The following is a 25,085-nucleotide window of genomic DNA, read 5'->3' as shown; positions in this document are numbered from 1 at the left end:
CGATCAATTTGTCAGCTCTATGCAGTCTCGTTTGGCTAAATTACAGGTAACATGGAACTAGTCAAGGTGTGACAATGTTGGTGGCTTGGCCCTAATAATACTAGTAGCTTTGATACTTTTTAGATTTTTTCATATACTTAGGCATATCTACGACCGCTTAGCATGCTTAGAATTACTATTTCAACATGTGACATGTTTTAGCTAGAAGTAAAAAGCTGGACATGGTCTTCCTGTTCTTGACAAATAAGGGAGCCTACTTTAAAATTTTGGTTCTCGCTTACTTGTGTTGATGGATTTTGAAGGTGGTTTTGAAAGACGCCTAGTTTATTTTATTCTAAATTGGTTCATTAAATTTGCAGGTAGTTCGTAGATATTGGGAAAGGAATGATGTAAAAAACTCGATAGGTTCGATAGAGAAGATGGCTGATAATGCTGTGAGTTTCTTCTATTTGTATCAATTGCAAGATATATGAAATAGATTATCTGCTCATGCAATTCTTCGTATACATTGGTTACAGGTTACAGCGGATGTACTGGGTATAATAACAGAGAGAAATGAGACTTTGACGCTGGATAATTGTACCTCCCTTCTTCCCCTTTTAACAGCTCTTCTAGGGAGCGACATGGATCAGTAAGCTTTCTCTTTTCTTATTAGAAAACTCTGGCAGAGTCATCCTGCTAAACTTATCATGTCTCACTGAATGCAATGAGACTCTTTATGGTCATAGATACAGTACATTAGATTATGGAATCTTGATTTGTTCTCACAATTTTTTTGCTGCACCACATCGTATATATAGGCATTTGAGCGTTTCCCTGGATTTGCTGCTTAAGCTGGTCAGATTGTATGGGTCACCAATTTACTCATCACTGTCAGCTCCAGCATCTGTTGGTGTAGATATCGAGGCTGAACAAAGGTTGGTTTATTTTCAACCATATGTGCTCATTAAGCCATCATGTTCATGTATCATAATTTTGATAGCCTGCTCTCTTCAAACTCATCAGCACATGTTTATCTGCTATGTAGGATCGAGCGATACAGTCGTTGCTTTGTAGAACTAGAGAAAGTCAAAGCTTGCCTTCCCTCTCTAGCAAGGTAAGCGTCTGTAATAAAGATTTTGTAGTTTTCATTAATTGTGTAACGATCGATATTGGCTCACATGTGTATGTGATGGACTTTGTGTAGAAGAGGAGGTTTGGTGGCTAAGTCTGTGCTTGAACTCAACCTAGCATTTCAGGAAGTATCATCATAATCACTCTTGAGTCTTACAACCCTGAAAAAAAAAAAGCAAAGCAAAGCCTGTCTTCCTCGTGGAAGAACCCGCATCATCCCAAGTCCCAACCCTCTGCTTTTTGATGTGGATTTGGTTCCAAAGGGAGGAGTCTAACAAATACTAAAAGCTGATATACCCTTACTAAGTAAACCAAAAGAGTTTGGAAGGCTAAAAAATCCTCCCAAGTTAGGTGCTTCTGGTCACTAATCTTTGTCTGCAGTGTTCTAACTTTGGTGTGTAGAGAAAGAAAAAGAGAGAGAGCGAGCCGTTTGGGCTGTGTATTGTTCTTATATGTATACTGCTTGAGTTTCTGCTCTTCGAAAAGAGACATACATGGGTCGGTGTTCTCTCAACACAGGAATATAATTTTTAGCGGTTTCTTGGATTTCATGTCAGATATTCAACCTTCTGTTCTACGTTTATTAATCATGAGCCAACAAGAGCAAAAAAGAACCAATATTAGTTACTAAATGAGCCAAGCTATTTCAAAACCTTGAAGTTTGATTTTGTGTACAAGGGGTCACTCATCTTATGTTCTATTTATTAACTATGAGCTAACAAGAGCAAAGGGAATCAATACTAGTTTAAAATGAGCAAAACAATTTCAACTTTAAAGATCACATCTTAAAGTTTGTTTTTGTGTACAAAACAAAGGTGTCACTCATCTCCTCAGTATGATGCTCTAAGTCTAAATTTATTTCCATGGAGAATAATAAATGAACTAAAGTGATAATTTTAGTCTTACTTTATTACAAAACCAAAAATATATAGAAAAGCAAATGAAAATGTGTCATGAAAAATTTTCAACATTGTAAGTCTTTTAACCTTCGCCTTTGTTTTAGTATTTTAAGATAGATTTACTCAACCGCCATTAATGCAATCTGTTACGACTGAGGTAGGTGATAGAGGCCAAATCAAATGTACTGCCATTACATTTAAAGAAGAAGAAGAAGAAAGATAAAGCAAAACTTGTCGAAAGTAAAGACATAATAAAACAAAAACAAAGCTTGAAAAAAAAAAAAGATAGACTCCAAAAACTGCAATAAACCCAACAGGCTAGAGATTTCTTGAGAAAACGAAATTGCCAAAACCATGTAACGGAATTTATCATCTACCTAATAAAAACAAAAGGCAAAATATATAATTTTATAGTACCTGACTACCTTCTATCTTTTTACTTCTTTTCTGAAATAATTGAGAAGAAAGAAAAATGGAAAAATGTGAAATTGACAGTGAAGTAGCGTCATCAACCCATGACTCTGTTTTCTGTGCGTTACGTAGAGTAGCGAGAGACAACGACCAAACACAAACAGAGGCTTTTGCTGTACTAACAACTTACTCTTCTTCACCTTCTACGAACCTTCTTTTCCCCCAATACCAACACCAAACTGTTCAGTTTCGTTTGTCTCTTTTTGTAGTTTTTAGATTCTCTCCCCGATTTGCTTCCACTAACGCATTATTGACAAATAACACTACAGTGTAATTTTAACCAAAATATAGTATATATATATATATATATATACTTTTGTAATCTAGGAGCATACTCAAAATCAACTTGTGATGAATATGTAAACTCGTATGTTTTATAAACTATTGTTAGTCCCTTATTCAGTTATATATCTTTTACTTTGTGTATTGTGTATATGAAGCCTAGTATATTGTATTATACTACTTGTTAGGGATAAAGTTTGAACATAGTGCATCTATGATCTATCTTATGGATCTACCGCTAGCTTAGTCTCTATAATGGTTGCATAACGTTGTACGTAGTGAATTTCATAAAAGCATTTTATAGTTTAATGGTCTACTTCAAACTTTACCATTTCAAAATGCGATAACCAATTATATATGGGTTCTATCCTTTGGGCGTTTTAAATCGCTAAGAAAAATTTGACTGAAAAAAAAAAAAAAAAAAACAGTTGGTGGACTAGTAACAAACTATTCAACTTCACATGTTTACCAACAAAAAAATAAAAACAAACTATTCAAATCGCCGCATTACGTCTCATTTTTTCCAACTGCTTCTTCTGTGTTGCTTGTTTTAATCGTCTATTCTTACTGTTTTGTGGATTAGTAACTTATACTGAACGGTTAAAACTCCAATAGCATATAGTTATAGATAGAAAAAAAGAGTACTCTACACGTGTACGTAGACAATCATAAATACTTAAAAAAAATTTCTAAAGTGAGAGGTCAACATCAATTCTCCTCTTGGGACATCTCTAACAACAAAGACAGAGATACTAATGCCTATATAAGTAGTCTTCCTTCTCCTCATTTATTAATTATATATCTCCACATTTGGACATTATTCACTCTGTACCTTTGCAGCTATCTCTTTCAATTCTAAGTTACTACCTTTCGACAGAAAAGAAAAGAAGTAAAAGAAATGGGATGCACAATGGTAATGGAGCTTGGGACGAAGAAGAAGAAGATGATAAAGAGCATTTTACGGAGAATCAGAGCAGAGATAAAGAAGATGAAGAAGAAGATGAGAACATCACCAAGTCACAACAAGAGTAAGAAACACATCAGTTTCAACTACGATCCTCTTAGCTATTCTCTTAACTTCGACTCTCTTTAACCAAAAAAAAAGATCAAAGGAAGAAAAATGTCTTCATGTTGGTTTCTTTTCTTTAATTTCATCAACTTGTGTGATGATGATATGTGTAATATGTTTCTAGGTTTGTTGTTGTTATTCTTCTATGTACTATTAGGTTACAATTAACAGCTTGTTTCATGTTAAACATCTTCTCTTAGACTAATGTTTTAAGTGTTTTTTTTTTTTTGAGCAACAAGGCTAATGTTTTAAGGAAATGTATCTATCTATCTCTATTTATTTCTTTAATGGAGGAGGAATGAGTTTATGATATTAAACATTCTCTACAACAATTTATAAGAAATTTTCACCAATCACACCAAAAAAACATTTTCTTTGGTGAATTAACAAAGTCAATATAACTTCTCACGAAATAGCCACCCCAAATAAAAGAACAAAAATACCCTCTAACTAGACAATTATAATTTGATGTCATTACCCAAACGATACAGTGTTTGTTTAATTAAAAAAGAAAAACATAATTGAAATAATTTTAAAGATTTAGTTCAGTGTACGAAACGAAGAAAAGAAAAAAAAATCAAAGCGTGAAGTTCATCATCTTCCTTCACCAAAAAAACTAACTGGAATAATAAATTTCGGTGAAACAAAACTGTGTTTAGAACTCTAGCAACTATAGTTTTCGATTAGAACTCCAACGAGAAGCAGAAGAAGAGAAAATTTCAGATTGGGTGAGTAAAACTCAAAAATAATTCTAAACAGTTTAAAAACTCAAAATTTTTAGTTCTTTGAATTTAAAAATGTTAATATAAGCTAGATTTACAAGATTTAGGTGTAAAAATATTAAAATGTAAAGGAAAATAAGGCTTATGAGAAACTGTGAACAATGGCTGCAATATTAGGGTTGCAGAGGATACACATGTTGAAGATGACTGCAAAAATACAGTTATACCCTCTATTAAAAACATACTTATGGACGTACACATTGAATAAAAGAACATTATGTACGTATACCATACCATAGCGCAAATCATAAGCCTTATTTTTCCTTACTGTATGTATGTACTCAGAACATTACGTACATTACTGAGCACGTATGGATGTACACATTGAATAAAAGAACTTTACGTACATTAATGAATGTTCAGAATGTTTGTACTATTTCTGAATAATTATAATTCTGAAGGTTATATATAATCAACAGTATAATTATGTTTCCAATAACATTGTATATGTACATACACAACATTAATGACTTGTGTACGTACAAAGTTGCAAAGAACCGTACATCAAAACACAGTACTAGCAAAACACATTAATGACTTATTTTATTTATTTTATTTTTTATTTTTTTACTGTAGCAAACGGATTTTATTTTATTTAGTCACAAAAATGAGAATAATCCTAATTGGCTTAACTAAAGACTTCATTTAGTTTGTTTGTTTCAAGGGTTTAGTTGTCCAAAATTATGGAGATGGCTAACACATAAAAAACACTTTTCAGTTTGAGAATAAAAAACTCACTCCATGGCTACTACATATAATTTACCCATAATTTATTTCCAGTTGGAGGTAAAAAAGTTACTATTCCATATTCTCCCAATGATTATCATATTGAAAACAGAGAAGAGAGATTGAGTTAATCATTCCATCTATCAATTCAAAACTCTTTGTTTAATTAAGCGAAAAATCCCACACTAAAACACGAAAGAAAACACAAAGTAGATTTAACAATATTATTCCACACAAATCCATCATACAACTTGGATTAGAGACGTCTAAAATCTGAAAGTAAGTAAAGAAAAAAAAGTCAAGACAATGGTAAAGATTTGAAAGGGAGAGAAGAGAAGTGAGTGAGTCTGAGTCTGAGAGATTCTCTGAGTCTGAGGTGAGTGGGTGGTGGTGGGCACAGTAAGCGAGAAGTTGTTATTTCACCTTCCCCATCACCACCACCCTTAAACCCTTCAAAAGTCTTCTCACCTCTCTGTACCACCACATGCCTATCTTCCCCTATAACCTTTTTTTTTCTCACTTTTACCGTTATCAACACTTTTTACTATTCCTTTTTAAAAAATATTTTTATCAATCAATCCTTATTTTACCTTTTCTTGTATTAAAAAGACTTATATTGGGCTAAACCAGTAGCGGTTAATCTAAATGGGCCTTATAACCTAAAGCCCATTAATATATTGAGAAACCGTGAATAAAAATGAGAACCATCTCCAGATCTAGACCGTTTATATATACACTCGCGTATACGACATCAACGGTGGATTAGAACGCCAGCCCAATGATCCGTGTCAAAAGCCCTAAAAAACAAGAAAACATTGCCGCCATAACTTTGGGGAAAAATGTTTCGTTTCCCTCTCAATTCACTCTTTTTTCTTCTCCACCACTGTCTCTGAAACCCTTCTTTCTCATCCCCAATCCAATCGAATCGACTTCTCTCGAGCGATACACAAATCTCACTCTCACATTTCGATCTTTGCGATTATGGCCGGACCCTCGTCGAATACAAACGCACCGAAGCCGAGGAAGAGAGTCGAAGCGGAAACTAGCAGCAACGCCTCTTCCACTACTACTACCACCACCTTACGTCGTGCTAAAGATGGCAGTGCTTTCGCTCGCTGGTGATTTTCTTCTCCTTCCTTTAATTCTTTGAAATTCGGATCTGTGTTTCGATTTTAGGGTTCCCTATTCAGATTAAGCGATTGGGATTTCTAGGGTTTCTCAGAAAGTTTATTTTGTGATTTTGAATGGTTCTTCAGTGAAGGATGTAACAAGAATGTTGCAGTAGCGCTTATTAGCATGCACAACTGCAGTCTCGATGCTAAGATCAGAGTGAATCTGGGTATAATCATCTCTTTGGTTGTTTTTTTGATGGCCCCATTCTTATTGTGTATTTCAGTGTTCTCATAATCTCTGTGGATTTGGTTGTTGTTGTTGTTGTTGTTCAGAAGCTCAAGTTGTGGAGACACATACTGAGGCTAAAAAGAAAACTGCAGAGAAGTAAAACCTCGTTAGCCTTATTTCTTTGTGTTGAAATGATATGTGAGCTTGAGTTTCTGATCCTGTGTTTGTTTTTTTCAGGAAGAAGTCAACATCTGATGAACCTAAGGCAAAGAGAGTTAGAAAGGCTAAGAGCTCTTCTACCTCTAACAAGCCTAAGCGACCTCTTACTGCCTTTTTTATCTTCATGTATTGTTAACTTGTCTCATACTTACTTTTGTTGATTAGTTTTATATATATATATATATATATATATATATATATTCTCTTCAGGATGATGCTGATGTTATCTTTCACTTTGCAGGAATGATTTCCGTAAAACTTATAGCGAGGAGAATCCATTTATTAATGTTAAGGATGTAAGACTATATGTTTATCTGGGTTTAATTACTGCATTTGAGTTCTATGCCTGGTGTTTATGAGATTGGCTCCAACTGTTTTATGTGTATATATATATATGATTCTAGGTTGCAAAACGCGGTGGTGAAAAGTGGAAGTCTTTGTCTGAGGAAGTGAGTTGTTAACTTCTTTTTTTCTTCTTTCCTAGTTTAATGGTGATTTGTTTACTGCGTTTTTGTTTTTGTGTTAACTCTGGTTGTGTTTCTTGATCTTATAGGAGAAGAAAGTTTATACGGATAAAGCTGCTGAACTAAAGGCAGAATATAACAAGAAAATGGAGAACAATGATGCCGATGAGGAAGTATGAGTTTATACTATAAATGGGTTGTCCTTTGTTTTTTTTTTCTCATTTTATACATGGGATCTTGAATGTTGAGATGATGTTGATGACTATTTCAGGAGGAGGATCAGGAGAAGCAATCTGATGATGATGAGGAGGAACAAGCTGATGATGCTGAGGAGACTGAGGAGAAGGACGTTGAGAACGCAGATGATGACAACAAAGATGCTGAAGGTAAAGAAGAGGAAGAAGAGGGTTTGGATGACTACTAAACATGTTATGCTCGTTCTTTGGGGGTCTAGTCTTACTGAAATGGATATCTCTAATCGTTGTGATGCGTTGTACATTAAGCTTTTATCATGATGAAGTTAGTTATCTGATGGTAGTTGTGAGCAACTGGGTTTTTTGTAGTTCTTGGAAATGGTAATTCCTTTTATTTAGACAAGTAATGAAGCTTATGTTTTTCGTTTTACCAATGCTATACAAAGTTATCGTTTGGCTTATAATCTGTGCTTTGATTAAGTTATGTGGTCTGCAGGAGGAGTAAAAGTAGTAATAATAATTTATTTTAGATGAAATTGAAAACAGAATCAGATTAAAACAATAGAATTGTAAGAAAAGAGTAAAAGACAAATAGAAGATATCATCTATTTTGAAGAAATGCGTAAAAGTAATAGGGGACTAAGATAATAAAGTCAGCGTTGGACTGGCCACTTCAGAACGTGTGTTTGGTTTCACTTCATTGTCTTTCTACAAGCTGGTAATGGCTTGCCACATAGGCAAAGGTTATGCAGATAAGCAGCTGCAGGAAAGATGTTGAATGGTCTTCCTTGTGGAATCAGTCCGCACAATTTGTTGGCTCTGAAACTCACATGTTTCATTGTCTTGATGTTCAATAAGCTATCCGGGATTCTTCCTGTAAGTGCATTGATCGAGAGGTCGAGCCAGTTAAGCTGCGCTAGCTGTCCCAGAGCTTGAGGTATGCCTCCTGTAATGTGATTTCTTGAGATGTCCAGTCTCACAAGTTCAACAAGGTTTGTTATTGAACTTGGGATTTGTCCACTGATTTTGTTGCTCCCTATGTTGAGAACTTTCAGGTTCAAGCTTTCTGTGAAATCAGGGATCCTCCCTGAGATTTGGTTGTTGGTGAGATGGACCTCTTCCAAGAAGCTGCTTGTCTTGTTGTTTAACAGGCTTGAAAGCGACCCCGTCACTAGATTTGAACTCAGATCAATGGACGCGACTCCTTCTGGCAACTTCAGCTTGGAGAGATCGAACCTGAGCTGGTTCTTTGAGAGCTTCACTTTCTGAACATTGGTCATGCTTGTGAGGAAAGCTGAAACATCACCTGTCAGAAAGTTGTCAGACAAATCTAGCGAGGTCAAGGCCGTTGGTCTTGTTAGCTTTGGAAAGGTTCCTCTCAGTTTGCAACCAGCCAAGTTGATATCTGAGAGTTGCTTGTCTCTGACCCAGCTTGGAATTGCGCCAATGTTTAGGTTGTTGTATGATAGATCAATGGACAGTAGAGAAGGAAATCCTCTGGCTACAACAGCAGGTAGAGGATCAGAGAACTGGTTTCTCGAGAGATTGAGAGACCATAGATTCTGCAGTCTTGTAATGGATGCTGGTATGTGACCGATGAACTTGTTGCCGCTTAACTGAAGGGTAGTGAGTGACTTCAGATTGCTGATTCGATCTGAGAGTGGTCCGGTCAGACCATTGCGCTCCAACGACATGATCTGAAGCTTTCCTAAGCTGTAAACAGAAACTGGTAGCCCTCCGGATAATCTGTTGCTGGAGAGAAAAAGATTGGTTAAGCTCTGAAACTGGCCTATGAAATCTGGGATTGGTCCAGATAACAAATTGGAGCTGAGATCAAGACTCTCAAGTTTGAGGAGGTTCTTGAAAGTGAGTGGGATTGGACCGGAGAATGAATTCCGAGCCAAACTTATAATAGTAAGGCGTCGCAAGTTCCCCAAACTCGGAGGGACAAGACCTGAGAAGCGGTTTCCAGATAAGGAAAGAGTGTCCAACAATGGAAGATGGCCTAAACTAGAAGGAACATTGCCTTGGAGAGAATTATCATCGAGAACGAGCTGGCGAAGACTGGTCAGATTAGAGAAGCTGTTGGGGATTGAACCACTGATGAATTTGGTTCCAGTAATGGACAAAACCACAAGAGATCGGAGATTACCCAGTGAAGGTGATAGTGTGCCTTTCATGTAAAGAGTAGGCTCGTTCGCAGGGCATTGCAACACCAAGTTGGTGACTTCTCCCGTGGCTCGATTGCATAAAACACCTTCCCAGTCTTCATTGCAGCAATCTTCACCAACCCACGAATCCAGAACACCTGTTGTGTCCTTGATGATGCTTGACTTGAAGCTCAGAAGTGATGCTCTGTCTTTGCTCGAACAGATTACTTCTGCTGATGATGAGTGAACAAAATTATGAAGAAGAGAAACAAACAAGAGATTCAAAACCCATTTTAGATTTTGCATTTTGGGAAAACGGGTTTGTTTTTCTGATCGGTTTAACAAAAAAAAAATGGTTAAAAATAAGAACTCTTTTTCAGACAAAAGGATCTGACAAAGAGTTAACTTTGGCTCGAATTGGGATAAAGTGAAGTGAACAGAAACTGTTTTATTATTGTTCCTTCACTTATACAGGAAGGTATTATAAATTTATAATGATCAATCCCTCCCCAAAAAAAAAAGAGCTGCAAAAAGTTATTTTGTTTTCACTTTAATCAAAACCCAAAACAAATATCTGAGTGAATTGGTTGAATAAGTCTGGTTGGATCTTGAAAAATAACCCACCTTTACTTATAGGAGTGGTGAAAAAAGAGAATAAAACCAAAAAAGAAGTTTGAAAAAATATTACACAAAAGGTCTTGAAGAGATTCACATGGAGAATTGTGACCGTTGGATTGATTCACGAGTATCCCCATTTTGTTTTCGAACGTTGGAGCGCAACTCAGTTTGAATATTTTGTTTTACGCTTTGTTTTTTACATTATAACCATTCTTCTTCTTCTTCTTCTTCTTTGGGTAAAAAAAAACAAAACATGGAAAAGCTCTCATCATTAATAAATTCATGTGAATTCGTGATATTGGCCACTATTTGTCTCTGTGAGATATAAATCAATAAACAATTCAAATAAAGTTGTTAAAAATGCGTATTTGTAAAGTATTCGATCGACTTTTTTTTTGTAATATGATAATGAATAGAATAAAGTACAAAACGAAAAGATTCAACTAAGCCTAAAAAGGAAAATAATAGACGATAAACCAGGTGCATGATATAGTTTTCCCTTAATTATTTGTTTTGTTGGTTGAACTATCGATGTCTATTAAATACATACTTGATCATTTTTGAATTAACATGGTGTACTTTGTTAGCAATCACGTATTATCACAAAAAATTCCTATTGTTAGAAAAATAAACAATGAGATACGTTTATAGATTAGGATTTATTTTTGGTTAGAGATTTGATTAACCAGTGAACACCAAACCTATCTAGTATTTTGAGGATGGGTTGCTAGAGAAGATAGGATACTATTTAAACGTTGAATATTCATAGTGATGTTTCATTTTACCAACCTTTTTGATTTGAGATATATCTAATTTTATCTTATATAAGAAAAATTAAGATGGAAATTAAATTATTGGATATGGCCTATGGAGGTTAGTTGAAAATTTTAGGCTGCAACTATTATATCGAGGCTAATTATACCAACTTAGTTGGTTTGATATGATAATTAGACAAATCAAGATGGGAATTAAAACATTAGATATGGGTGGTTAGACTATTAGGGCCGCAACTCATATATCAAAAGAGTCGAAACCATTTTTTCTTTTTTCCGTAGACTAAATCATTATTAATTTCTGTTAATTGCATCGACAAAAAAAACAAACAACTACAAAGTGTATTTTTGTAATCGACAATAACACAGCTCCCAACCCCATCAATTATGTGGTCACCAAAGACAACTTTGTGTAGACCAATAAAAAAGCTAGAAATGATAATTCAAGTGTAAATAGTTCAATAACAACTTGATACACTATTGATTAGTTATCATCCCATATCATAATTATTACTTTTTCAATAAATTGACTTAATATGATACTACCTTTTAATACATACATATATATATATTTTTTAAAATTGAATATATGATATTAGTACCCGTAATTAACAGTATTAAAATCAGCTTCTAATCATTTGGTATGTAATTTTCTTTTCTCATAAGATATTATTAATCGTCAAGGGAGCATAGATACGCAATATGTTAAATGGGTTAAATGTTGAGAGTTTGTTCTGAAACTTTATATGCTGTTCTTTGCTGTAAGGCTTTTGATTTCGATTTGTTTAATTTTCTTTCTCTCAAGTGTATTTAAAAGCGTCAATTGCGGCTTGATGCAAGAATGGTCCATGTAGGACATAACCAAACCATATAATATACGTCCTTTTTCAAATATTATGTATTGCTCACATTAGACATACTAGCCATTCCAACTTCGAGTTATCTACTATTACAAANAAACATAATTATTACTTTTTCAATAATTTGACTTAATATGATACTACCTTTTAATACATATATTTTTTATTTTTAAAATTTGAATATATGATATTAGTACCCGTAATTAACAGTATTAAAATCAGCTTCTAATCATTTGGTATGTAATTTTCTTCTCTCATAAGATATATTAATCGTCAAGGGAGCATAGATACGCAATATGTTAAATGTTGAGAGTTTGTTCTGAAACTTTATATGCTGTTCTTTGCTGTAAGGCTTTTGATTTCGATTTGTTTAATTTTCTTTCTCTCAAGTGTATTTAAAAGCGTCAATTGCGGCTTGATGCAAGAATGGTCCACGTAGGACATAACCAAGCCATATAATATACGTCCTTTTTCAAATATTATGTATTGCTCACATTACAAACCACAAGATTACAAGTTTGTCAACATATATTTATATGTAGTTCTATAACATTTATATTCTTCCAATTGGGAATCCAATATCAATATGTTTATATGCTGAATTATAGATCTTTGAAGTATAACTTCTTTTGTTACATCAGATAGTCTTATAAAATTTAAGTGCATAAAATGTGTCTTAATCAGTTTTGCATTTGCAGCTACAAAGAGATGTTGAAAGATATACCTCGGGTGTCATAAAATTTAAGTGCATAAAATTTCGGGTGTTTCGTTATAAGTGATGTTTAAAGTTTTGCGGCACCATATATATACATATATACAGATATATATATTTATGTGCTAACTTAAAATATCATTTCTTATCTAATATATATATTTTTTAAAATGAATAAAACAAAGAAAAGTATAATTTCAGTGTTCAAAATTTTAAAAAAAATTATTTTGCAATGAAAATTAAAACAATTTCCCCCTAAAATCACCTATATACTGAAAAGAGAGAGTAACAAAATGACGGCATGACACCTAAATGAGCTATAATTAGACAAAGAAATGGATTATATAATGTTTTTTTTCTGATCATTTGACCACAATAAGCCGGTTCATAAGCCAAATTCTACAAATGTGATTTGTAGGGAACATAACTCGATTACTGGTGTAATTGTAGCCTTTACAATTGGATTTACCATTGACCATTGCAATAAAGTCACTTCACGGATTCTATAGTTTATTTTATCGCGCAAATTGTATCATAACTAGCATAAAACCAAATCTGAAGCTACACTCTCTTTTTATCGATTTTTTTATTTTTATTTTTCTAGTCATATATTTAGAATTATATTCTCGTTGTTATAAACCATGTTTCTCTCTTGATGTTTGTTGTATCGAGGGACAAACAAAAAATATCAAATTAAGAGCACTTCCATAGTTTCATCCATAAGAACTCCAAAGAGTTTGTTAAACAAGAAAATATAATAATATCTAAATATGATTTTCTATAGTTTTTTTTTTTGGTAGGCATGATTTTCTATAGTTAATTTTATTGCTATATTCTTTTAATCTCCATTCTCCAACATGCAAAATTTTAAATCCAACATGACAAATCATGTCTCATTAATTATAATTTGGTGTTGGTAACTTTAAAAACTTCAAAAAAATTATTATATTTTTAATTAAAATATTTTGATTTTAATTTCAAAATTATATTTGATTTGTAAAGTAATAAATCAGTATATTAATTAGTAGAAAGCGGAAAGAATATTTATATTATTTAGAATCTTTTCATTAGTTTTATAAAACTTTGATAAAATCCCAAAGAAAAAGTTAATAAAATAGTTTGCACTACTCCTTAAAATCTATAAATATAATTATTAACTAACGAAAGGTCTTCAAAATTTGAATACGAGAAAAAGTGTGTTTCGATATTGACAGCCAGAAGAATTGATGATAATGGGAGTCGTTATATATGTGTCGATAAGATTCACAAAGCCATTTTTGTGTTTCTGCCTTTCTGGGTTTTATATTAAAAAAGTTTGACCCTACATTCTCACTTTGACAACCTAAGATTCAAATCATTATACTTAAAACCTTTTTTTTCCTTTCTTTTCCTGTTGTTTATAATTTATATCGTTAGGGAAAAATTGAACTTTTCGCTATTTGAGTTTGTGGTTCTTTTATTTCAACCAATGACGATCAAAACAATTGACAACAAATAATTTAAAGCCCGGCCCATATTGACTTATCTGGGCCTTATTTTGATTTCGATTTTAGAAATTGACTGGTAAAGTCGACGCATTTCTTTAGAGAGGGGGATGGATCTCTCTTCGGCGGCTAACCAAAATTCCTAATCGGAGGTTTTAGCAGTAATTGTAATCTCAAAATGGGTCAAGCTCAGAGTGACGAGAACTCAATTCCATCAACGACGACGACGACGAACACTCCTCCTTCTACGAATTCTCCGCGTGATTCTCATGGCGATAATACTTCGTCGCCATCGATGGATTCTCTCCTCGCTGGTTCGTAATCGTTTCTTTTTTTGTGTGTTCTGTATCTCGCTTTTATGGAATTGGAGATTGCTTTGGTCCTGTGTTTGATTGATAACGATGAAAATGGTGTGATAGTATTGAAATTTGCGATTCTCGATAGTATCAATTCAAAATATTGTTCTTTTTCCTTGTAGGAAGATTCTCAAGTCTTTGATTTTTGTAGTTTCTATGGGAATACAACCTTCTAGTCCAGTTTTGGTTTTAAGAAAGCTTTTTTGATTCCATCTTTGTATCCCTCAAGAAACACTTTTTTATGTAGTCTCTCTGTTGTTTGGTCTCTGACCCTCTGCGATATATGACATTATTGTATACTCTATTCAATATCACAGAAGCTGCAGCTTATGGTGAAGACGAGAATGAGGATGAGGTTATTTTTTCAACTTCGTTCTTTATTCAGTTTATATCCACAAGCTTTTTTGCTTTGAATTAATTACCGAGTTATCTGACAAATACCAAATCCATCAGCCGCTTGAAGCAAAGGCACAGAGAGCTCTCGATTGTCCTTGCATAGCTGATTTGCGTAATGGCTCTTGCGGCTCTCAGTTCTCTGAGGCGTTCCTTTGCTTTCTCAAAAGCACTGCTGAAGAAAAGGTAATTTGTAACTGAACGTTGTTAGATTGTTTAGGATATGATGTAACCTCACCTGAAAAATGCTCGAAACACTTGATGTATGATGATGGAAACTCAACCGAAATGCTCCTAAAATTGACACATTGATGTTAGTTGTTTCTCTTTCGTTTACGTTTTGTGCCCTTTAGAAGAGAAGCTTCACAATTATCTTGGATGTGCTGTTGTTTTTTCAGTGATCTGACTTGAGTATTTTAGATTGTTTAGGATTAGTGTAACCTCAACTCAAATACTCATTTTCAGGGATCAGACTTGAGTATTTTAGATTGTTTAGGATTAGTGTAACCTCAACTCAGATACTCATTAACATTGGCGACAGTTGTCTTTTTCGTTATTACATTTTCTGTGCCATTTTAGAAGGCAAGCTTCATAAAGATATTGTATATGTTGTTGTTGTTGTTGCAGGGATCAGACTGTGTAAATCCATTTGTAGCATTGCAAAGCTGTATCAAAGCCAACCCGGATGCATTCTCTAAATCGGTTACAGATGACGAAGAAGAAAAAACCGAGAAAAAAGAAGAGCAGCCGCCTGTGCAAGACCATAGAATCATCCCACCTCTCTGGGCGAAAGACCCTCCTCGCAGTAACAACTCCAAGCTTTAGAAGATCAAAACAACAATGGAGTCAGCAATTAGTAGCTATTGTTTCCTCTACATGACAACAAACAGAAGAAAGTAAAAGAAGACCATAATCAATGGTCGTAGTAGATCAACATTGTTCTTTCTTTTTTTAATAAAATGTTTCGAGATTTTACTTGTTAAAAACACTACATTGACTAACAAACTGAATCGTTGAAAAAAAAAAAAAAAACAAATTGAATCATAATTGTGTTAATCCAAGGTAAACCAAACGGTTTAAGCTACACAGTTAGGTTGAACTACAATAACCGACCGGTTTAATTCGGTTTGCTTAGAGATATTAATTAGATTTGTTAATAATGGCTTTTAGTTAATTAAAATCGCATTAACTAATCTTCTTGTTTCAAAATCACTAAAGAATACTGCGAAGCGTGCACGGGATAAGGGAGATCTCTATGCATAGTAGAGTTGCGTACTAAGGAGGAGTCTGCGAAGCTTGCACACGAAGAAAGCAATACAAGAAAGAGAGGAATCTAATTCGGGAAGTGAATCCGAGAAGCAATCTAGGGTTACGATTTTACTAATTCTGATCTGATTCATTCATTGTGGTGATTTTCCGATGGAAGAAGACGGTGGCGGCGGTGCGAAAGTTGGAGCGCTGGAGAATTTCATGAGGACGCATCAGAGTTCTTTGAAATCCTTATTCCATCGGAAGAAATCGTCCTCTGCTCGTGATGGTGATGCTTCTCCGTCTCCTATCGCTTCCCCGAAACCTATTCCTCAGCTCTCTCTTCTCGCTAATTCCGTCGTCTCCCGTTGTTCAAAGTAAACTACTCTCTCTCTCTCTCTCTCTCTCTCTCTTAGATTCTTCAACATTTTCAAGATTCATATACGTTTCGGATCCTGGGCTATACTTGCGATTGCTTAATCTTTATTACGCGATGTGATTATTCCTTACTGTTCTGGGCTATACTTGGGAATTGGTGATTCGTGAATTGATTTTAGGGAAATATCTTTGTGTTTGCCAATTTGTAGGATCCTTGAAATAGCCACAGAAGACCTGCAGCATCATTTTGATGTTGAGTTGCCTGAGAGTGTTAAGCAGCTTTTGACATATGCAAGGAACTTTTTAGAGTTCTGCTCGTTTCATGCACTTCACCAAGTTATGAAGAAGCCTGATTACCTAAGTGATCCAGAGTTCCGTCAGCTTATGTTTGATATGATGCTTGCTTGGGAGACCCCAAGTGTTACAAGTGAGCAGGAGAACAAAGTGAGAAATCTTATCTATCTGGTTTCCCTTTTTTAATGTTTTTTTTTATTTATTTAAACAGAAGTATTTTGGATTGATCTTCTTGTTTTTGTCTTCAAATTTGCCAAGTTTAGGATGCAGCATCTCCCTCTAAGCAGGACTTAGAGGATGAGGACGGGTGGTCGCTATTCTATTCGAGTCCCACAAATATGGCTATGCAGGTTATTACCATTTTAGACTTCCTTTGTTTATGCATTATTTATGATTGGAAGGACTGAACTGACTTCTCTCCTGAAAATTTTGCTTAATAGGTTGATGAAAAAAAGTCTGTCGGACAGGAGGCTTTTGCAAGAATTGCTCCGGTTTGTCCTGCCATTGCAGATGCAATAACTGTACATAATCTTTTTGATGCACTGACTAGCTCGTCAGCCCACAGGCTTCATTTCCTTGTATATGACAAATACATCCGCACACTTGACAAGTATGAACTTACCACTACTTATTTCCATTCCTTTAATATACTTTTCTGCATTTGTTTACTTGATGCACCATCTAAGTGTTATAACACATTGGTGATTTTGAAATTTTGGTCTCCTTTTCTGGTACTTTAAATACTTCAGTCTACTTCTGTAGTATCTACTTACTTATTCTTACCTCAAACACGCCTAATGATCCCTTAGCTGGCAACATATTACGTCAAAAGAGTATTGCTTGCTAATTAATATTAATTTCTAATGTTGAAGATGCTTTAAATTTTCTGTGGCTCATTTAATGCTATCCATTATCCAAAGCAGGAATCAATATTTTTTGAATCTTTTTCTTGCCCTCTTATATTTGTAGGATTTTCAAGGCTGCAAAAAGCACTCTAGGACCTTCAGCTGCCAATCTTCAGCTTGGCAAGGGAGAAATAGTTCTTGATATGGATGGTGCAAATCCTGTTTTACCGGTTCTTAAACATGTGGGCATCTCAGCATGGCCTGGTAAAATTCTGGAGAGATCTCTGCATATAGTCATTTTATTTATTCTAACCTTCTGCAGTGGCATTATATTATACCTTAAGCAAAAGGAGAAAGATGAAAACAGTGGTTCTAATTTGTTGGTTTTGTTTCCATCTCAATATTTATCAAGCATTTCCTTTTGTAGGTAAACTGACACTTACCAACTGTGCTCTATATTTTGATTCAATGGGTGGTGGTGATAAGCCCATGCGATATGATCTCACTGAAGACACAAAACAGGTCATCAAACCTGAGTTGACAGGGCCATTGGGTGCTCGCATCTTTGATAAAGCCATCATGTACAAATCAATTCTAGTGTAAGTGTGCTAATGGACTATAGTCTATAGTCTTATGTCTGTCACGTTTTCTGTGCTCGTGGATTTATGTATTTTGCTTTATCTTGTTCTGTATGTACAGGCAAGAGCCGGTATATTTTGAATTTACAGAGTTTAAAGGCAATGCTCGTCGAGACTACTGGTTGGGAATATGTCTGGAAATCCTTCGTGTACAATGGTTCATACGAAGATACAACTTTAAAGGGATTCAACGATCAGAAATACTTGCAAGAGCAATCCTTGGCATATTCCGGTACCGTGCAATAAAGGAAGCTTTTCAAGTCTTCTCTTCCCAATACAAAACACTGCTTATATTTAACCTGGCAGAAAGTCTCCCTGGTGGAGATATGGTCTTAGAAGCTCTATCCAGCCGTGTCTCTCGCATAACCACCGATGTTCCTTCTGATGCCGGTTTTGTTCAGTATATGAAATGGCCCTCAAACTTATCTCCAGTCTCACTCAAATTGCTTGAGCATTTTGGCTTGAATCTAGAGACTGGGACAAATATGGGTGAAGAAATGACAATCATAGGAGATTTTTGTGTTGGGGAGACGAGTCCATTAGAGATAGCTCTGAAACAGTCAATCCTAGACACAGACAGGGCTGAAGCTGCTCAGGCGACTGTGGAACAAGTGAAAGTAGAAGGAATTGACACTAACGTTGCAGTTATGAAGGTATCATGAGATGCTTCCTTCTTCATCTTTTTCCTTTTTTCTTTGCTTTATAGTTCTATATATCATTAACCGATAGTCACATTGCAGGAGCTATTGTTACCTTTCATCAAACTAAGCTTGCGTATAAATCTCTTAGCCTCTTGGCAAGATCCTTATAAATCAACAGTGTTCATGATCTTAGTCAGCTATTTGATCATCAGGTAAGATTTCAAATTTGAAGACATGATGAAAAAGTTTGATTAGAGTGACAAATGTGATGAGACTAAGATCTTGTTATGTTGTGCAGTGGGTGGATTGGTTTCATACTACCGTCAATATTAGTCATAGTGGCTATAGTGATGTTGTGGCGTAAGCAGTTCAACAAAGGGAAAGAGCCAAAAGCTGTTCGAGTGAAGGCTCCACCAAGTAAAAACGCAGTGGAGCAGCTACTCGTGCTACAAGACGCAATCAGCCAGTTTGAGTCGCTAATCCAAGCAGTTAACGTTGGTCTCCTCAAAATAAGAGCCATTACTCTTGCAATTCTTCCTCAGGTATAATGTTACAAAAACTAATGATGACGGCTTAAAATAAATCGGAGAGTCTGTGGTTAATAATAACTCTTTGTCTCTCTAATATGTTTTCAGGCTACAGATACAACAGCTATATCGCTTGTGGCAGTGGCAGTTATATTGGCGGTTGTTCCAGTGAAGTACTTAATAACGATTGCGTTTGTAGAGTGGTTCACGAGGGAAGTCGGGTGGAGGAAAGCGAGTAGTGACCGGTTAGAGAGGCGGATAAGGGAATGGTGGTTTAGGGTACCAGCAGCTCCTGTTCAACTCATTAGACCCGATGATGGCAAGAAGAAGAAGAAATGACGCTCTCACACGCATTGTCTCTCTTTCTAGACATGCTTTTAATTTTAGGATTTTCGTTTTATCCCCATTCTAAGTAAGATTCAGGTTTATTCATCAGACATATGAGACGCACAAATTCGTTTCAGCAGAAGTAATTTGCACAAATTCGTTTCACAAATTAATACAAGTTAGTCTTATCTTCATTAAGTATGAAACTACCCATAATGAAAAACCATTTCCTTTCATCTATTCTACGTAGACATGATACTAAATGTAGTAGACGTAACTTAATGCATGTATACAATATAAGTTTTATAGTTTAATGTTTGTACGTATACCATATAGTGTAATATATATACACTAGATTAGTTTGCATGTATACAATATGTTAAAATACGTACGCACATGTAGTAGGGGTTACGTTTCTAGATAAGGGTTTCCTGATATCATTGAACTATTTTATTCATTCCATTATGGGTTTAATATACTAGTGCAAACAAAAACTATTAGATGAAATCCATGCACAACTATTGTTCTAGAGAAATGATGATTATCACATCTTGAAGACTGTCACAAATATTACTCGACTAAGACTATCGATAAAAATGTCAGGTCCAAATATGTTAAAACAATTAGACCTAAAANAGACATGCTTTTGATTTTAGGATTTTCGTTCTTCCCAATTCTAAGTAAGATTCAGGTTTATTCAGACATATGAGACGCACAAATTCGTTTCAGCAGAAGTAATTTGCACAAATTCGTTTCACAAATTAATACAAGTTGGTCTTATCTTCATTCGGCAAAGTCACTGAAAAGGATGAAACTACCCATAATGAAAAACCATTTTCTTTCATCTATTCTACGTACACATGATACTAATGTAGTAGACGCAACTTAATTTTAGTTTTAGTTATTCAATATACTATGAACGTTCAAGGAGTTAGATGTGTTTTATAGTTTGATGTGTTGTATACCATATAGCGTAATACACTATTAGTTTGAGATATGCATGTATACAATAATACAATATGTTAAAATACGAACGCATATATATTAGGGGATAGGTTTCCAGATTAAGAATTACAATACATGGTGTGCGCCAAAACAATATGGGGTTTCCTGATATCATTGACCTATTTTATTCATTCCATTATGGGTTTAATATACTACTAGAACAAACAAAAACTATCAGATGAAATCCAAGCACAGCTATTGTTCTAGAGAAATGATGATTTACATCTTGAAGACTATCATAAAATTTTACTCGACTAAGACCATCGATAACAATGGTCTAGTCCAAATATGTTAAACCAAATTAGATCTAAAAATGCAAAATCAAAGTCTAGTCCAATTATAATGCTATTCTTAACATGGAAAACAGAAGAAAAGAAAAGATGATGAGTTTGACCATCGATAAAAATGGTCTATTCCAATATTTTAAAGCAATTTAGACCTAAATATAAGAAAATCTTATCAAATATAGACCCCAAATATTAGCAAGAAATATCCACTTGAAAAATATGAAGAAAAAAATCCTCAAAGTAAATAACAGCAGGAGCAAAACATAACATCAAAGTCTGAGAAAGAGTTTGAGAAAGAGTCTGAGAAAGAGTTTGAGAAAGAGTCTGAGAAAGAGTCTGAGAAAGAGTTTGAGAAAGAGTCTGAGAGGGAGAGAAAGAGAGACTTCTTTACCAGCAGAATGTTTTCATATGACGACAAGATCCCATTGCTGTCCTTAGCATTTCACCAGCACGACCACATCATTTGGGCACTCCACAAAACTTCCGGGACATAAAGAAGTTGAAGTCATTCTGAAAGAAGCCGACTGATTTCAGCCATGAGGAAGCAGCCTTTTCATACATCTCTATCTTCTGATTGTCTGATGTCCCAGGCATGATCCACACATTACCAAAGACCTTGTAAGTCACTGCAGCAAATGGAGGAAGTTCAACTTTTGTTGCACCTGACACTCCTGTTTCTTTCCCCTTAACATCTTTACCATTTGTTTCTGAGAAATCACAAGCAAAAAACTAGTTAATATCTAAGAAAATAATGATGAAGAAACATGGAAAATGTAATCAATCAAACACTTGTTTACAAAACCAAAAAGCTTATGATATCAACACCAACACGATGACCCGAAATTAACTAGTCGTACTTGCTAAAAGACTGACTTTGCTCTAAGAAAATAATATAATCAAGCTCAGAGACCCTTACTTATTTAGCTAAAAGGAGATAAGTGTCTTGTAAAAACAAGAAAACGTATTTAGAAACTGAAGATATATAAGACTTTTATGCAGAGAAAAGAGTGGCTAGGATTGGTAAGACCTTTGTGCTAGATATGCAACTTCTCCATCTCATGTCATCAATAACAAATTAATACCAAAAAGAGACTAATCCCTCACAAGAGTCTGATTATTACTCAAGTTAAAGCATAACCCGTACTCCTCTTCAAAAGCTAATTAGATAAGGAGAGCCTAAATAGGAAAAACACAATCATCATCCTTTAATTCTCCCAGTCCCATGATTAAGGTACTACATAAATCAATCAACCTCAATAACTATCTATTAGTTATATAAATATGATTTCCAGATATGAATATCAGATATCACTATAACAAATCATCATTTTCCAAAGTAGCATACAACCTAACAAGAACAAAGTTTGGGAACTATATCTATAAATCTGTTGAACTACTTGAATAGTTTAGCACGCACAAGTTTTATATCTTATGCATAATTGTTAAGTCTCAAATGACCAAAGTACCTGGAAAGTTTGGCTTCAGTGAATGGTACGTTAGGAAAACGGTAGACATATCCTTATTGTCCACTGGTGGAATTGGATAAATGGGATACCTAAAATAATTCCAATTCAAATATCATCACAGTTAGGATTTACGGATACATTATATATTTGGAGTAAGACAGCAACTAACATCACAATTTACATCATGGGAAGCATGCATGAATCATATAAAAGCAAGTTATTGTGAAATGACAGGCATATAATATATATGCCTCATGGAGAGACGGTGAACAATTAAGTAATCACTTTGTAGCCTAATTAAGAACATGCTAAAACTGAACAAGATAATAGAAAACACGACATACCAAGCAATCGAAATCCAGCTATATGGAGAAAGATCTGAACTCGTCAGGGTAGTCAATCCAGGGTGCTGCGTAGCTAGTTTAGAAGTGATCTACAAAATACATAAACAAGAAAACAAAAACACTTTCCATTAAACCAATGATTTATGGAGAACCAATCCAACATCAAAAAGGAAAATAAAGATTACTATAAGATACCATGGAAGTAAGAGGTTCTCTTTGGAACGGCTTATCTGTCTCATTATATTGAAAATAAAGGTAGCCCAAGTGATCACCATTCACAACCCGTTTGCCAGAAGAGTCAGGTTCAGCAGATCCTGTCACTGTACCATCATCTATTCCAGTCGCAGAGCTCCTACATTCAGAATCAATTACTTGAAAGAGCTACACTACAAGTCTACAATAGTCAAACTCTACTCATAAACACACAAGACTCTTGAGAAAACTTCAAAAAGACATAAACTTTATAGCTCCTTATGAACACTAGACAACAAAACTAGACCCTCAGAACCAATTCCACCACAAAGCCACAAACTTTCACATCAAATCTTGTTACCAATGAAGCAATAAGACAATAAAAATCGAACCTTGGATCATCATCAGTGAAGGGTTTGAGGGTGAAGATCTGAATGGCAGAGAGTGAAGGAACAAAGTGATGGTTAACCTTCTCGTCAATGCCTTCCACGAAAAGAGAAACTTTACGACCAAAGGAGCTCCACTTATCAACGCTAGACCAAATGTCTTGAAGAACGATGCAAGGCCTTCTCACTTCTTCATCTTCTGCTTTGGCTCCTGATGATGACGATGATCCCTTTGTCTGCAAAACAGAGATTTTGAAAATTAGTAAACCCGATTTCACTATTCGGATCCTTAAACCGGGTTGGAATAAGACCATAACTTTTCAAAAATTCTTAAACAGCCCTCGTATTGTTTCTATTGTGTAAACTAATCCCTCAACATTATAATTTAACATAAAGTATCCAAATAAAAACTAGTCAATCTTGGCTAAAGATGTTGTTATGGCTAATAAAGAAAAATTAATATGGCAATCATGGTAATAATGTCAACGACTAAACGTAGTCGTCTTTAACCACTATAGCATTACTATAACTTATTTCAAGACTTTGACCAAATCTATTCGTTTTTGTTTATCCACCACATACATAATATTTTTTATCAAAGGGTGATGAACAGGAGAACACACATGCATGGTAGATCTAAAGAATTGAAAACGTTTGAAAACTCTTGAAATTAGATTTGAAAACGTTTGTTCATTCAAACAAATATTTATATAAAAAGATAAAAACAAATAATTACATATAATTTTACCTCAGTGTAATAGTGAATCGGGACACGCGGAGTCGAACATTCGACAAACCTCTCGAAATTAGTCTTTCTCCCACTCATTTTGTTATTGATTTTTTTTTTTCTTATGAATATTATTGAGAATTTCAAGATGTATCAAGAGTTTAGGAGATATGAAATATAAATCAATATGAAATTTCAAATAGAATGGAAATAATAAAATTCAAGGAAAATAAATTAATTAGAGCTGCTTTTTTAATTTGGGAACAAACTCAATTTTATTTATTCAATATATCTCCTTCCTTATAATAAGGTCTCTATTTAATATTGGTCTCTTCAGTCTTTGTGAATTCAATATATTGCCAGCTTTTCCAAACAAAGAAAAAACAAAAAATTAGACTCATTTTTTGTTTTTGATAAAAAAATTAATACTATGTTATTATTATAAGTTGATATTTTATTTCTATATACAGTATGAGAATGTGATTAACCATCTACGGGGTTTTTCAATTAAAATTTAGTATGGAATTATCTTATTCAGAGTGTGTTTGTTTTTTTGGTTATTGTGAATGTAAAGAGTAGCAATTTTGTAAACCAACTCTTTCATATTATATGATATTTGCACTTTAGCAAAAAAAAAAAAGAGTAGCAAGAAGATCTACGTGGAAATGACAGGGCACAGAAGAGGGCGCAGTGCATCATGCATGGCTAGGCCAACCTATTTACATGCCAGAAAAAGCATTGACCCCTCCCAATCACAAAATCTTTCTTTTAGGCTAAGGCAAAAAAATGTCTCTCAACTCATATTTTCGTAACACTTTATGTTAATGTCAAATTACATCATATGTTAACGATTAGATAAACTATTTAATTACAG

General features: G+C 34.5%; 6 protein-coding genes across 11 annotated transcripts in view; 4 read left to right on the top strand and 2 right to left on the bottom strand.

Moving 5' to 3' along the window:
• LOC104736359 (katanin p80 WD40 repeat-containing subunit B1 homolog) overlaps positions 1-1,678 on the top strand; it is a 7,914-nt gene extending 6,236 nt beyond the window's left edge. For all 5 annotated transcript variants that reach the window (XM_010456323.2, XM_010456322.2, XM_019235137.1 and 2 more), the window contains 5 exons: positions 360-434; positions 519-631; positions 801-917; positions 1,028-1,096; positions 1,187-1,678. In XM_010456323.2, coding sequence (XP_010454625.1) covers positions 360-434; positions 519-631; positions 801-917; positions 1,028-1,096; positions 1,187-1,253 — 441 coding nt within the window. In that variant the 3' untranslated portion in view covers positions 1,254-1,678. The remainder of the gene's footprint in view (positions 1-359; positions 435-518; positions 632-800; positions 918-1,027; positions 1,097-1,186) is intronic.
• On the top strand, positions 6,163-7,990 carry LOC104736358 (high mobility group B protein 7-like). The gene is made up of 8 exons (XM_010456319.2): positions 6,163-6,460; positions 6,599-6,681; positions 6,788-6,839; positions 6,921-7,028; positions 7,144-7,198; positions 7,307-7,351; positions 7,456-7,539; positions 7,638-7,990. Exons 1-8 carry the CDS (start codon positions 6,324-6,326, stop codon positions 7,788-7,790), a joined length of 717 nt encoding a protein of 238 aa, XP_010454621.1. The 5' UTR covers positions 6,163-6,323; the 3' UTR covers positions 7,791-7,990.
• Positions 8,060-10,313, bottom strand: LOC104736357 (DNA-damage-repair/toleration protein DRT100-like). The gene has a single exon (XM_010456318.2). It carries the CDS (start codon positions 10,014-10,016, stop codon positions 8,253-8,255), a length of 1,764 nt encoding a protein of 587 aa, XP_010454620.1. The 5' UTR covers positions 10,017-10,313; the 3' UTR covers positions 8,060-8,252.
• LOC104736356 (mitochondrial intermembrane space import and assembly protein 40-like) lies at positions 14,246-15,881 on the top strand. Its single transcript, XM_010456316.2, has 4 exons — positions 14,246-14,471; positions 14,831-14,868; positions 14,967-15,092; positions 15,534-15,881. Exons 1-4 carry the CDS (start codon positions 14,336-14,338, stop codon positions 15,729-15,731), a joined length of 498 nt encoding a protein of 165 aa, XP_010454618.1. The 5' UTR covers positions 14,246-14,335; the 3' UTR covers positions 15,732-15,881.
• Positions 16,125-20,569, top strand: LOC104736355. 2 transcript variants are annotated; one of them, XM_019235173.1, is made up of 11 exons: positions 16,326-16,531; positions 16,742-16,976; positions 17,090-17,176; positions 17,267-17,436; positions 17,796-17,935; positions 18,099-18,270; positions 18,371-18,962; positions 19,050-19,162; positions 19,249-19,492; positions 19,586-19,850; positions 20,441-20,569. In XM_019235173.1, the coding sequence occupies exons 1-10, from the start codon at positions 16,326-16,328 to the stop codon at positions 19,814-19,816; spliced, it is 2,190 nt and encodes a 729-aa protein (XP_019090718.1). In that variant the 3' UTR covers positions 19,817-19,850; positions 20,441-20,569. The 2 variants fall into 2 exon arrangements, with proteins under 2 accessions (XP_010454617.1, XP_019090718.1); XM_010456315.2 differs by lacking the exon at positions 20,441-20,569 and having other exon boundaries at positions 16,125-16,531; positions 19,586-20,002.
• Positions 21,287-23,813, bottom strand: LOC104736354. The gene is made up of 5 exons (XM_010456314.2): positions 23,491-23,813; positions 23,102-23,258; positions 22,907-22,995; positions 22,563-22,651; positions 21,287-21,803 (listed from the first exon to the last, which is right to left on the bottom strand). Exons 1-5 carry the CDS (start codon positions 23,796-23,798, stop codon positions 21,556-21,558), a joined length of 891 nt encoding a protein of 296 aa, XP_010454616.1. The 5' UTR covers positions 23,799-23,813; the 3' UTR covers positions 21,287-21,555.

Source organism: Camelina sativa, chromosome 13 (genome assembly GCF_000633955.1).
Source record: "Camelina sativa cultivar DH55 chromosome 13, Cs, whole genome shotgun sequence".
NCBI lineage: Eukaryota > Viridiplantae > Streptophyta > Magnoliopsida > Brassicales > Brassicaceae > Camelina > Camelina sativa.
Note: the sequence above shows the minus strand (reverse complement) of the source record. Positions and strands in the feature narration are given on the sequence as shown.